Source organism: Morus notabilis, unplaced genomic scaffold (genome assembly GCF_000414095.1).
Source record: "Morus notabilis unplaced genomic scaffold, ASM41409v2 Scaffold5, whole genome shotgun sequence".
Lineage (NCBI taxonomy): Eukaryota > Viridiplantae > Streptophyta > Magnoliopsida > Rosales > Moraceae > Morus > Morus notabilis.
Window position 1 is genome coordinate 465,244 of NW_010363077.1, and position 12,862 is coordinate 478,105.

At 34.3% G+C, this 12,862-nt stretch overlaps 2 protein-coding genes and 2 non-coding genes across 4 annotated transcripts; 3 read left to right on the forward strand and 1 right to left on the reverse strand.

Moving 5' to 3' along the window:
* Positions 1–338: 338 nt before the first annotated feature.
* Positions 339–1,228, reverse strand: LOC21406386 (heme-binding-like protein At3g10130, chloroplastic). Its single transcript, XM_010103535.2, has one exon. The coding sequence runs from the start codon at positions 1,105–1,107 to the stop codon at positions 505–507; it is 603 nt and encodes a 200-aa protein (XP_010101837.1). The 5' UTR covers positions 1,108–1,228; the 3' UTR covers positions 339–504.
* A 2,939-nt stretch (positions 1,229–4,167) lies between these two features.
* On the forward strand, positions 4,168–4,258 carry LOC112092614. The gene has a single exon (XR_002902666.1). It is a non-coding gene; the product is annotated as a small nucleolar RNA snoR26 (small nucleolar RNA).
* Positions 4,259–4,350: 92 nt separating this feature from the next.
* LOC112092615 lies at positions 4,351–4,442 on the forward strand. The gene has a single exon (XR_002902667.1). It is a non-coding gene; the product is annotated as a small nucleolar RNA snoR27 (small nucleolar RNA).
* A 4,755-nt stretch (positions 4,443–9,197) lies between these two features.
* Positions 9,198–12,109, forward strand: LOC21406387 (tubulin beta-1 chain). The gene is made up of 3 exons (XM_010103536.2): positions 9,198–9,738; positions 9,825–10,094; positions 11,213–12,109. The coding sequence occupies exons 1-3, from the start codon at positions 9,345–9,347 to the stop codon at positions 11,890–11,892; spliced, it is 1,344 nt and encodes a 447-aa protein (XP_010101838.1). The 5' UTR covers positions 9,198–9,344; the 3' UTR covers positions 11,893–12,109.
* The last annotated feature ends 753 nt before the right edge of the window (positions 12,110–12,862 follow it).

Sequence of the window (12,862 nt, forward strand, 5' to 3'; positions counted from 1 at the left end):
ATCTATAAGTTTCTGTTCCATTTCTTCTATACGGGTATTTAGACCCCGTTCATTTCGCTAATTCGAGTTTAGAATTCGAGTTTTGCTACAGTAAAAAGCTCTCATAAACAATCACATCTAACTTTTTTGCTACAGTAAAAAACTCTCACATAAAATCACATCTCAACTCGAATTAAAAACTCGAATCAGCGAACTAAACGGGCCTATTATGTTTTTATATACTCTCTTTATCTTTGATTTATGGGATAGCTTCGTCTATGCAAAAACGACTTGATATTTGATTAGAACCTAGATAACATATTCTTCCCAAGCATTGAACATAATATATATATATATATATATATATATTGATGAAAGCATGGAACATAATATATGGCAAGATAAGCCACATTACCCAACAGAAGAAGATACAAGTGTGAGTAACCCAATCAAGCAGAACAACCTATTTTACACACAAGAAAACAAGAGAAACTATAGTAAGAAATCCGACAAAGTCCTATAAAATCACTCAACTGGGATCATAACCTCATTAATCCTAAAGGCAGGCAAAGTCCAAGGTGGATTATACCTTGCCAACAAGAACTCCCCAACAACCTTATAACCATCTCTCTCCAAGCTCTTCTTCAGCTTCTCCACCTTCACTTCCACCACTTGCTCGGTCGCCACCCCGCCAAACCTCACCACCCCATACTTCCTCTCACCCTCCTCCGTGATCACCACCCTCTCATCCACCGGCCTTGGCGCCTCCTCCGCCTTCCGGTACTTCGCCGGCAACAGGAACTGCATTGTCACCGCCTTCTTCTCCTCTCCACCGCCGCTCTGTGTCACGACCGGAGCCGTCATTGCGATCTTCTCAGAAGCTTTTGTTATGACCGGGGCCGTCATGGCAATCTTCTCAGGCTTGGTGTTCTGTGGATTGCCCAAGGCTCCTATGTAGTTTGCCAGCAAAGTGAAACCGCCGTCTTTGTTGCCTCTGAATTGGGATGGATCGTAGGTGACTTGGGCTATCACAGAAGGTTCATATTTTCGGATTTCATAGTCGTTTGTGGATTGGACCACTTCATGTTTGGGAGTTTCGACGCTGATCTTTCCAAAAACCATGCCCATCTTGGCATTAAACGATATGTATTTCTTAAGAGATTATGCCTATAAAAAGTAGTTGAATGGAGGAGAAATGAAATGTTCTGGAATTTTTTAGATGTGTTTTGTCTTGATCTGTTTTGCTTGGGAAAGGGGTTTCGAAATGTAGAATTGTGGACTTGGAAACCTTAAAGTAGTGGCTGAATTTGGGGGACCATGCGTGGACTCTCTTTATCCACGAGTTTAATGGAGTACTAGATAGTATTTCACTCCTATGGTGGATTATCGTCATGTTTGGTCAGGATTGTCATTTCCACGTTAATGTGGCGAAAAAATCTGAACCGTGGATAAATTTGACGTTATTCCCATAATCATTTATCTTTTTTATTAAATTTAATTATTAATACTATTAATATATAATATGATAAAAAAATGTAAGTAAAAATAAAAAACGTGAAATTTTGTAAGTAAAAATAAAAAAAAAAACATATTTATTAGGGTTTCATTTAGAGAAATTAAAAAAATGTATAATATGATAAAAAGGATAAGAATGAAGACAAAAAGAGGAAGACAAAAAAAAGAGAGAGAAAAGAAAAATGTAAAAAGGGTATAAAAAAGAAAGAAGAGATGAAAAATGGGGAAAAGTTAAAAGAAAAAAGGGAGGAAAGAATGAAACAAAAAGTAAAATATATATATATATATATATACAAACAGTGGAAATAAAAAAAAATGCCGAAAATAAAGGCAACGAAACGCCCTAAAAAAACCTCATTCTTCCTTAGTAGGAAGCTATGGATATAAACTACGAGCATAGTGACACTTTTGGTCATTAAATTTTTAATTTTAACAAATTACTTTATGAACTTTATATTATGTGCAAAATATTATCTTCACTATTGTTGAAACCCATTAAAACCTAGCACATTTTACACTTATTATAACTTTTTATGTAAAATTTTCAATTGTTATGTAATAGGGATGTGATTATCTACGTTAAATTTTTAGAAATTATTCATCAATTTCGAGTCAGAGACTAAAATTGTTTAAAAATTATTCATCAATTTCAAGTCAGAGACTAAAATTGTTTAAAAAACAAAAAGTCATAGAGTAATCTATCAAAATTAAAAGTTCAATTGATAAAAATGTCACAATGCTCATAGTTCATAGTGTCAATAAAGATTGATAAATTTTTAATCTATTATCCCAAAATTATAACTAAGCTTTTTTCTTTTAAAATTTAACCCTTTGAATGGTCAATTGTCAAAAATGACATTATTTATTATCTTAAATATTAATAACAAAAAAAACTAAATTTAGGAAAAGAAGATAAAATTTTTAAAAATCTAAATTGTATTTTAAAAAAATTCTAAAATTTAACAGGTTAAAACTGGTCTAGCTCCGTATATGATCTTGTGCCCTCGCCACTAACACACAACTAGAAAATTTAGACTTGCCACATCAATCCCGTCTTGCATTGAATCCTGCCCGCGGTCATTCAAATACATTGGCATTGTTTTCTTTATTTTATTTAGTTTAAAGTTTATATTTTGCAAATTTTACATAATTAATGGCCAAAATAATATTTAAATAGTAATTATTGAGTTTATTTATGGTATTTCAAAATTTTGACCAGTTAATTTTTTTTTTTTTTACTCTTTTAAAAACATAGGGGATAATTTTGGGATATTTTAAAAACATATGAGATACTTTTTAAATTTTAAAAAACATAAGGTAAATATAGAATTTAGCTAAATTTTAATGAGTACATTTTAAATTTCTCTTTAAAATGTCCCAAGTCCATAATATATCATATTATTCTATTCCTGTTGTTGAAATTTCAATGGAAAGTGTGTGTCTTTCTTTTTTACTGTACATCATGTCTTTTCATCCTTCAAATCTCAACCAGAAGTGGCACATGGTCGTCACATGATCCTCATGTACTTCTTTCCATCGAGATTTTAATAATTAGATAGACGAAAAGACTAATTTGAGATAATTCATAGACAAAGAACTTATTTTGCGACATTTTAAAAATCAATGATTAAAATGAGATTTTACCTATAATTTGACGATAAAAAATGAGATGAACTCTTATCCTAAAATTCTTATCTTTATGAATAAGGACTATATTTGCATAATGTACACAAACATAAAACATTGCATATCCTTTTTCAAGCAACTAATCATTATCATAAGGATGTAATTTTTATTCTAATGTTTTTAGCGGTTAATAGTGTTATTATTCGTAGGATTTCAGATAATTTTAAAATGATTTGAAATGGTAAAGGTTTATAAATTGAACATTCATTTTTAGATATTTTTTATGTTAATCTACTACTCACCCAAATTAGGCTCAAATTTTTGCACATAAGTGATGTATTTGAAGACCATCTCTTTAAAAGTGTATTTCTCTACTCCCTCAATTATCTTGTCTATATATTATTACCCTCAAATTGGGTGTAAATTGAGTTTATTTTTAAAGTCTAATTACTCATCTTTGTTTCTCTAGTGTGAAAATTATACTTAATTTTTGTACGTTACAGTTGCACTCCACTTTGGATTTTACCTCATAAATGCCCCGTTTATTTCACCGATTTAAATTTAAAATTTGAGTTTTCTTATAATAAAAAAAACTCTTAAAAACAGTTATATCTAACTTTTATACTACAATAAAAAATTATTACGTAAACATCTCAACTCGAACAGTAAACTAAACGGACCTTAAATGGGTTATGTCTTTCCCGGCTCATGTCACCTTGGGCCGAGACCTCTCAAACCTTTGGTCTTGGCGGTGTTGCAAGCCATATACTATCCGGCCCAATCACTTCACGTTCTATAACTAGGGTAAAGCTTATTCATTTTTCCCATATATATTCAACACAAAATTAAGCACCTCTCACCCGACATGGCTTATGGGCATCTGGGATTATTGGGGTTTGGAATTTGGATTGCCAATATCGCCGTTCTCTATTTATCCACCATTGTCCCTAACCCTAAACTGTTGTTGATATAGATAGATAGATATATATATATATATATGTATGTATATAGGTGTGTATATATATGGATGCATATTTTAATTTGCGATGAGCATCGCTGATGAATATCCTATTATTGTTATCCTTGCACTTTGATTGCTAGTGAAGAAACCCATGGGGAAAATTTTTCTGAGATGCTCCCAACTTTTTTGTTTTCTGATTGTTGTTGTTATTTTTATTTTTATTTTTTTTGTTTATTTGCTGGTTTGCCCAGCTGGGTTGTGGCAAATTTGTTGGATCGATGATGTTTAACAATATACTGCGTTATCTATCTGCAATTTCCTTCAAGGAATTGAAGAAGACTATATGTTACTGAGATCTGATTATCGTTCTGGACTCTTTTTGTTGCTGTTGTTGTGTTTCTTTTTTAAAAGTTTATTTTGGGGTTTTTTTTTTTTTTGGTTTCTTTCTTTTATATCGTCAGTGATTGCAAAAAAGTCAAATCTTTTTCGCATGTGTTGTTCACCTTTGAAATCCAACTATATTGCATGTTGGGAAGTGAAAGTTTTTTACTGATCTCTGGATGTCTTTATAACATGTTTTGATTTGGTTTCAAGACTAGTATTTCTTCTTTCTCATGTGACTTGTTTTGTTGGAATATTGAGGCCGTTTGTTTGTCAAATTTGAGTTTTTAATTTAAATTGATACGTAATATTTTTTAAAAATTTTTAACTGTTGCAGAAACACATTTAGATGTCACTTTTTTTAAAGGAAAAATTATTTTTTTTCCATCGTTCTCATTTTCTATTCATCATATTTTCCATCTCTCTTACCAAACATAAACAAGATGACTATTGGAGAATTACCAAACTACGAAGTTCGACTGCATTTTAGGTAGAACACGCACTGCATATTATAGGCTGAGTGAACTTGAGAATCAAACTATTGGATTGAATGATTAAATGTGATATGATAGTTAAAGTTCATAAGTTATTTTGAAAATTGTTCCTATTATTGAGTTAGGATACTTTACCAAAGAATTCCTCAAATAATCTAGCAACCAATACCCACACCACCAACTAAAACTATACCAAAATGCATCCACATAAGTTTTATGTGGTTTCCTACAAATTGTTTAGGTAAATTGCTCATTTAGCTCCCAAACTAACAAGTATCTACTCAGTACTCGAACCTTTGTTTTATTTTTTAAGTAAAAGAACTCTTATAATTGTAACAAAGAACTAAAGTTATTAACGGACTTTAAATTTTGAACAGAGAAGGTCATTGATTATAAATTTTCGGCCAAGATTATTGACATAACCACATAATAATGTTAAAATAAAAAGAGATGACACTAAAGAAAAAGATGTTGCCGACTTATCGTCACTGTCTTTGGCCCTTTGCCGCCTTCAACCCCTCATGAGAGCCGACTCTATCGCCCCATCGCGAGTCTGCTGCCGTCACTTTGCCAAAATCATGCCGTCTGTGAGCGCAACCTAGCCCGACCGTACACTCTATAGGAGCCAAAAGTCTGCTATTCCTTCGCTATGATGACACAAACCAAAATAAACCCTAAAACGATTTTATTTTTCCAAAGGTTCACAACAATTCATCATTAAACATCATACCATTGCTAAGGGCCTAAAACGCAATAAAATTTCAATCGATTTACTATGCTATCAAACAAAAACCTAAATCCAGTCCCTAGTTTTGGCCATGAAGAACGAATTGATTTCAAAATAGAAAAAAAAAAAAAAAAAAAAAAAAAAAAAAACTGTTTTCCTATATTGATGGAAAGTGTATTAAGGAGTGAGGACCATGAAAATGGTGGCAAGGCCATAATAAGCAAGCTCTTATTGAGTTTGAGAGTAAGTAGGGGTGAACACAATAACCGACTAACCATAAAACCACCTAAATCACTACACACCGTGAGACGTGGTGTGATTCTTTTTACTTCATAATTTAGTTAATTAGTACTTAACTGTACGGTTTAACTTGATTTACGATTTTAATAATTTTTAAGATCACGATTAATTAAACCACACCTCGTATTTTTTATTACGGTGATTTTTTAAATAATTGTTATACAATTATAAGTACGTTCATTTGTGCAACTAATTTAATTGGTTTTTTTTTCCTTGTGAGATAAACTCAGCTTTTCTAAGGAAAAAAGAAACCATGCACTTAGATGTAAAAACTGATAAAACTTTTTATGCTTTTGTGTTTAGTGTCGGATTATGTGTAATTACCTTTTTTCGACCATAGTTTAACTACAATTTATGGTTTGGTAAAAGATTGTTGAGAATAACTGTTCTAACCGTGCTCACCCCTGATAGTAAGAGATCGACTTGACAATATGGTTTGATTCCTAAAGCTTCATGGAGAAACTTTGAAAAACACATTTACGAAACCCCACAAAACCACTAACTCTAATTCCTTTCCTTTTTTTTTTTTTTGCTTTTCAATGGATTTTATTATTGTCTATTTTTTTCTTGAGGCTAGTTAAGAACTTGAGTTTAAAAGTAAATTTACTCGAGAGAAAATATTGTATCAAAAATATTAAATTGAATTTTTATAAGAAAAATAAATTTTGAGTTGTGATTCGAATTTGTGCGTTTAGTTCAAGGATTCGTGTCATGGTTCGAATTATGGTTCGTGGCTCGCTACAGTATTTTTTATCGCAAAAAACACACGTAAATCGAGAATGATTCTGAATCCATCAACCAAACGTCCGATCTTAGGCCTCGTTCTTTTCACTGATTCGAGTTTAGAATTTGAGTTTTGCTGCAGTAAAAACCTCTCAGAAACAATCACATCTAACTTTTTTGCTACAGTAAAAAGCTCTCACGCAACATCACATCTCAACTCAAATTAAAAACTCGAATTAGCAAACCGAACGGGCCCTTAATTATTAATAGATCACATGCAATGAACGTTGTTTACGCGGTTTTAAAAAAACACCTCGATTGTTAGTTTTAATTACTTTTTAACCATTTTAAGAGTCCGGAGATGTCCTTACAAATATTTGAGGATCAAATTATTAATTACTCAATAATTGAGGGACTGAATTAGCAATTTACTCTAATTTTTCACAGTAGGATTAACGTTACACTAAGTATGCTATGCGAAATAAGCACGACTTAAAATAAGAATTTAGATTCCCCTTAAAAAAATAAAACAAAGAATAAGAATTTGGGTATAAAATTATTAAATAAAACAGGAGATTAGGGATTAATAGTGTGTTTGGTAAGAGGGAGAAATAGAGGGAGGGAGAGGGGCGGAAGAAGAGGTGGGGGGAGAGAACAATTCTCTTGTTTGGTTGGTTGGATGAAAGAAGGGAGAGGAGACATGGAGGGAGAGAGACTCTCTCCGGGCTCACCAATTTGGATCATTTCATTGATGGAATAATCCAACCAATTTTAGAACTAAAAGTTTATTTTACCCCTAAAAGAAATTATTACCAAATAAATAAAATGGACAATATATTAATTGGACAAACAACTATCATCCATCATTTTCTCTCCTCACTCATACCAAACAACATGAAAGATGTGTTTGGAGTTGTTTTTGTTTTGTTTTCATGTTTTTTGAGAGAGAAAAAATAAAAACGGGAGAGAAACAGCCTTTGGCACAATTAAAGACAAAACATGGAAATGAAAACGATTTTATGGTTTAGTGTAAAATAGGAGAGAAATGATTTTCATTTTTTGTTTTCATTTTCTCCTCTCTCGAGCAGAGAGAGAGAGAGAGACATTAATGAATTTTTTATACTGAAAACTATCTCTTGATAAAAATACTAAACACATTTTTAAAAATGATTTCTATATGAGATTGAAAATGTTTTCATTTCCATTTTCATACAAAAAAGAAAATCATTTTAAAATGAGTTTCAAACGCACCCGAAGTATTATTATAATTCTCTTCATCCTTCTTACTCCCAATCCCTCCAACTCTCTCAATCCTTCCTACTCTCCGTTCCTCCTGCTAAATGGAGCTGGGAGAATTATAGTAATCTTTTATGTTGTTTGGTAAGAAAGATGGAAAGCTAAAATGATGGATGAATACATTTTTATTTTACTTTTTTGTCTACCAATTTCAGACTAAAATTTTTAAAAATAAAATGATATTTTTAAATTTTTAATAGGTAGATTGTATAAATCCTTCCATTAAAAAAGGGATGTAAAATAATAGGCCCGAATAGAGAAAGGTTCTCTCTTTTCTTCTTAACCTCCACCTCTCCTCTCTCCCTCTAACTAAGAGTCCGTTTGGTTTATGGATTAGAACCATGTGATTATAATTATTTTTTATTTACGTGTATTTTTTGTGAGAAAAAATACTGTAGCGAACCACGAATCATGATTCGAATTAAGAAACGAATCTCTCTACCAAACATCACCTAAACAAACAAGAGATTCTCTTCCTCCATCTCCCCCTCCTTTCCTCCCTCCCTCCCTCCCTCCCTCCCTCCCTCTCTCTCTTCCTCTTACCAAACATGCCCTAAATGGCAAGAAAATTTTTGAGAACCCATTAGCGGAAGGATAAAAATTTTGAGGACCAATCTGCAAAGAAGGTAAAGGTTGGGGGAGGAATAGAGTCAAGAAAGACAAACCCCACAGGGCCCACCCCCGAAGCCCCGTTTGGAAGATTTTTCAAACGTAAAAAGAAAATATTAAAAATAAGATGAAAAGACGAGTTTGCCCCTTTGTCTGCCAGCCTAGTTATCCATATTTCTGGTTGTTCCGTCCTTTTCTACTTTTAATATTTCTGGTCGGGAAAGAAACAAAAAAGAAAAAAAAAGGAAAAAGAAGAGAAAAAAGAAAACCACCTACAGAGTTGCTGTTTTGGAATCATTGGTCGCAGTGACCTGTACAGTACAAGACTACAGCTAAGCAGGCTCTCGCAAAAATGAAAATTTGAATTTCAAAAGATTGTTGTGACAAGAAAAACTTCCGCTTTTGCAGCCCAAATCTAACCGTTCTTCTTCCATCCGTTTCTACATCACACCGCATTTTCACTATTTTTCAAACCCCAAAAATAAAAACAATAAAATATAAAATAAACAAAATATCTCTCTCTCTCTCTCTCTATTTTGAAAAACACGAGAGCCGTTTGAACCCACTTTTCTATAAAAAAGATCCCACCGTCCCCACTCTTTTTCCCCAATTCATTTTCCTCATTTTCACTTTACTCTCTCTCTCTCTCTCTCTCTCTCTCTCTCTCTCTCTCATACTCTGTGATTTTTCCTCTGAAACCCTAGCTTCGTTTCCTCTAGATCCGAGAGAGAAAATGCGTGAGATTCTTCACATCCAGGGAGGCCAATGCGGCAACCAGATCGGAGCCAAGTTCTGGGAAGTCGTCTGCGCCGAGCACGGCATCGACTCCACCGGGAAGTATAATGGCGACTCCGAACTCCAACTGGAGAGAATCAATGTCTACTACAACGAGGCCAGTTGCGGAAGGTTCGTCCCCAGGGCTGTTCTCATGGATCTGGAGCCTGGAACCATGGACAGCATCAGATCTGGTCTCTACGGCCAGATCTTCCGGCCTGACAACTTCGTCTTCGGCCAATCCGGCGCTGGAAACAACTGGGCCAAGGGTCACTACACGGAGGGAGCCGAGTTGATCGACTCTGTTCTCGATGTCGTTCGTAAGGAGGCCGAGAACTGCGATTGCCTTCAAGGTGTTTGTCGAAATGTCTCTGTCGATTTTTTTTTTTTTTTTTTTGTTGTTGTTTTGGTTTCTGATGTTTCGATTTTTGGTTTTCAGGTTTTCAGGTTTGTCACTCTCTTGGAGGAGGAACCGGATCTGGTATGGGTACGCTCTTGATCTCCAAGATCCGAGAGGAATATCCTGACCGGATGATGCTCACTTTCTCGGTGTTCCCGTCGCCGAAGGTGTCCGACACTGTCGTTGAGCCGTATAATGCGACCTTGTCTGTTCATCAACTTGTTGAGAACGCAGACGAGTGCATGGTTCTAGACAATGAAGCTCTCTACGACATTTGCTTCCGTACACTCAAACTCACCACTCCAAGCTGTAAGTATTTGCTTTCACATTAATCAGATCTAGGGTTAGGGTTTTTGTTTATGAGAGATATCTATCCTGATCTTTGTTCATTTGATACTTGAATTCTGAAATGTGTAACCTAAAAATCTCCTTAGATCTCGAATAGCATATGCGTTGTGGCTTTGATTTATCTTGATCCAGAAATCTGAAATGCATTTCTACTCTCTTCAAAAATTGATGGGGATTTTAGTCAGATCCAAAGTGATAGATGCGCTCCTATTGTTGTTAGCAGCATATGCAAATTATTATTGATTAATGATGCTTGTGGTATATTGTTGGACTTGTGTATTCAAAAATTTGCAATTGATTACTACTTTCTGCAAAAATTAGTAGGGTTTTTATTCAGATGAAAATTAATAGATGTGCTTCTTTTTGTTGTAAGTAGTTTGTGCAGATTAATCTTCAGTTGATTGTTTTGCTTTGTTTGTCTATCTTGGTCTTTGGTTTGGTGTTTCTGACAACTTTTGAGCTTTGTTTGTTATTTATTTTATTTTATCTGTTTGTTGGACCTGTCTTTGAATTATCTGAAATGCATTAAGACTTTCTTCAAAAATTGATGGGGATTTTAGTCAGATCCAAAGTGATAGATGCGCTCCTATTGTTGTTAGCAGCATATGCAAATTATTATTGATTAATGATGCTTGTGGTATATTGTTGGACTTGTGTATTCAAAAATTTGCAATTGATTACTACTTTCTGCAAAAATTAGTAGGGTTTTTATTCAGATGAAAATTAATAGATGTGCTTCTTTTTGTTGTAAGTAGTTTGTGCAGATTAATCTTCAGTTGATTGTTTTGCTTTGTTTGTCTATCTTGGTCTTTGGTTTGGTGTTTCTGACAACTTTTGAGCTTTGTTTGTTATTTATTTTATTTTATCTGTTTGTTGGACCTGTCTTTGAATTTGTGTTTGTGATATAAGACATTTTATTGTTGCTTGTGGGACTTTATTTTTTGCTCTTGAATTTGTGTCAGTGATTTAAACATTTTGTTCTTAGTTGCTCTTGACTTCTTTTGAAGTTTACTAGTCCTTGCATCCAGGGTTATGATTGTTAATTTTGATTGTTGATTCTTGTGGTATTTTTTGTGCAGTCGGTGATCTTAACCACTTGATCTCTGCAACTATGTCTGGAGTAACATGCTGTTTGAGATTTCCTGGACAACTCAACTCTGACCTTCGAAAGCTTGCTGTCAATCTTATCCCCTTCCCCCGTCTCCACTTTTTCATGGTGGGTTTTGCCCCACTTACCTCCCGTGGTTCTCAGCAGTACAGAGCCCTCACTGTCCCTGAGCTTACCCAGCAAATGTGGGATGCGAAGAACATGATGTGTGCTGCTGACCCCCGGCACGGACGTTACCTCACCGCTTCAGCCATGTTCAGAGGAAAGATGAGCACCAAGGAAGTTGATGAGCAGATGATCAATGTCCAGAACAAGAACTCCTCTTACTTTGTTGAGTGGATTCCCAACAATGTTAAGTCCACTGTCTGTGACATCCCACCCACTGGCTTGAAAATGGCTTCGACTTTCATTGGGAACTCCACATCCATTCAGGAGATGTTCCGCCGTGTGAGTGAGCAGTTCACAGCTATGTTCAGGAGGAAGGCTTTCTTGCACTGGTACACAGGGGAGGGCATGGATGAGATGGAGTTCACCGAGGCTGAAAGCAACATGAACGATCTTGTTTCTGAGTACCAGCAGTACCAGGATGCTACAGCTGAGGAGGATGATTACTATGACGAGGAAGAGGAGGAGGAAGCTCATGAAGTCTGAAGTTGATCAAGTTAAAATTCATGTGAAAATTACCGCAACTTCCAGTTGCCGGTCTCTGGCAAGGCGATGGATGGTTTTCGGTAGCTTTAGGCCGTAATTTCAATTGAAGTTTGCTTTTTTGGTTTGGTGATATTTCTATGTAAAAGACAAAAGAATGTAGGATTGTGGAAAGATTGTTCCCTATTATATCGTCGTATAATATTTCTTCTTCCTACTATGTTGATTGGATCTAGTATTATCTTCAAGGTTTTCCTTCATTCGTGGATTTTTCACGTTTATCGTGCATTGGACATGTCTTTCTGCGAATATCAAAAATTGCTGGTCAATATGGGTTTTATTAATTAATTACAACAATTAATTAATTACTAAACACTCACTGTAGTCAAATCTATTTTGCAATTTTGAAGTTGTTTTTTTTTTTTTCCCCTTCTTTTCATTCATCCCCCACCAACCGTTTTCCATAAACAAGTACTCTTTTCAACTTGTCCAGACTCTCAATGATAACGCGATAATGAAAAATTCTCCTTTTTCATTTGAATAACCAGAATATTGAGCAGAATTATGACGTTATATTTATTCATTTTATTGAAGGATTTTTTCTTTCGTTACCCACTTACTCAGCAATAAGATTTTTTTTTCTGCCGCATTGATGCAGTCATGCTCGTAGAATCTCAAACGTTAAAGCTAAGAAGGTTTATAAGGTTGAAGTGTCAGCAACATCTGTCCTACTAATTCGGCTATGTTAAGACTTGATTAATTTGGTTGGTAACTTGTATCTGTCACTAACAAAGAAAAAAAAATAAAAATCAAGGCAACATAAACAAGTCTCATTAAACCTTTTGTTTTCAAAAAAGTTAATAAACATTAGTCTCGTTTATTGGACCGATTCGAGTTTTGATTAAAAAAAAAAAAAACTCTTAGAAACAGTCACATCTAACTTTTTTTTTTACAGTAAAAAACTCACATAAAA

Bases quoted from the DNA above. Each gene is read 5' to 3' on its own strand.
- LOC21406386 (XM_010103535.2), bottom strand. From the start codon at position 1,107: ATGGGCATGGTTTTTGGAAAGATCAGCGTCGAAACTCCCAAACATGAA.
- LOC21406387 (XM_010103536.2), top strand. From the start codon at position 9,345: ATGCGTGAGATTCTTCACATCCAGGGAGGCCAATGCGGCAACCAGATC. The intron at 9,739-9,824 runs GTGTTTGTCGAA...TTTGGTTTTCAG, and splicing joins GAACTGCGATTGCCTTCAAG to GTTTTCAGGTTTGTCACTCT. The intron at 10,095-11,212 runs GTAAGTATTTGC...TTTTTTGTGCAG, and splicing joins CAAACTCACCACTCCAAGCT to TCGGTGATCTTAACCACTTG.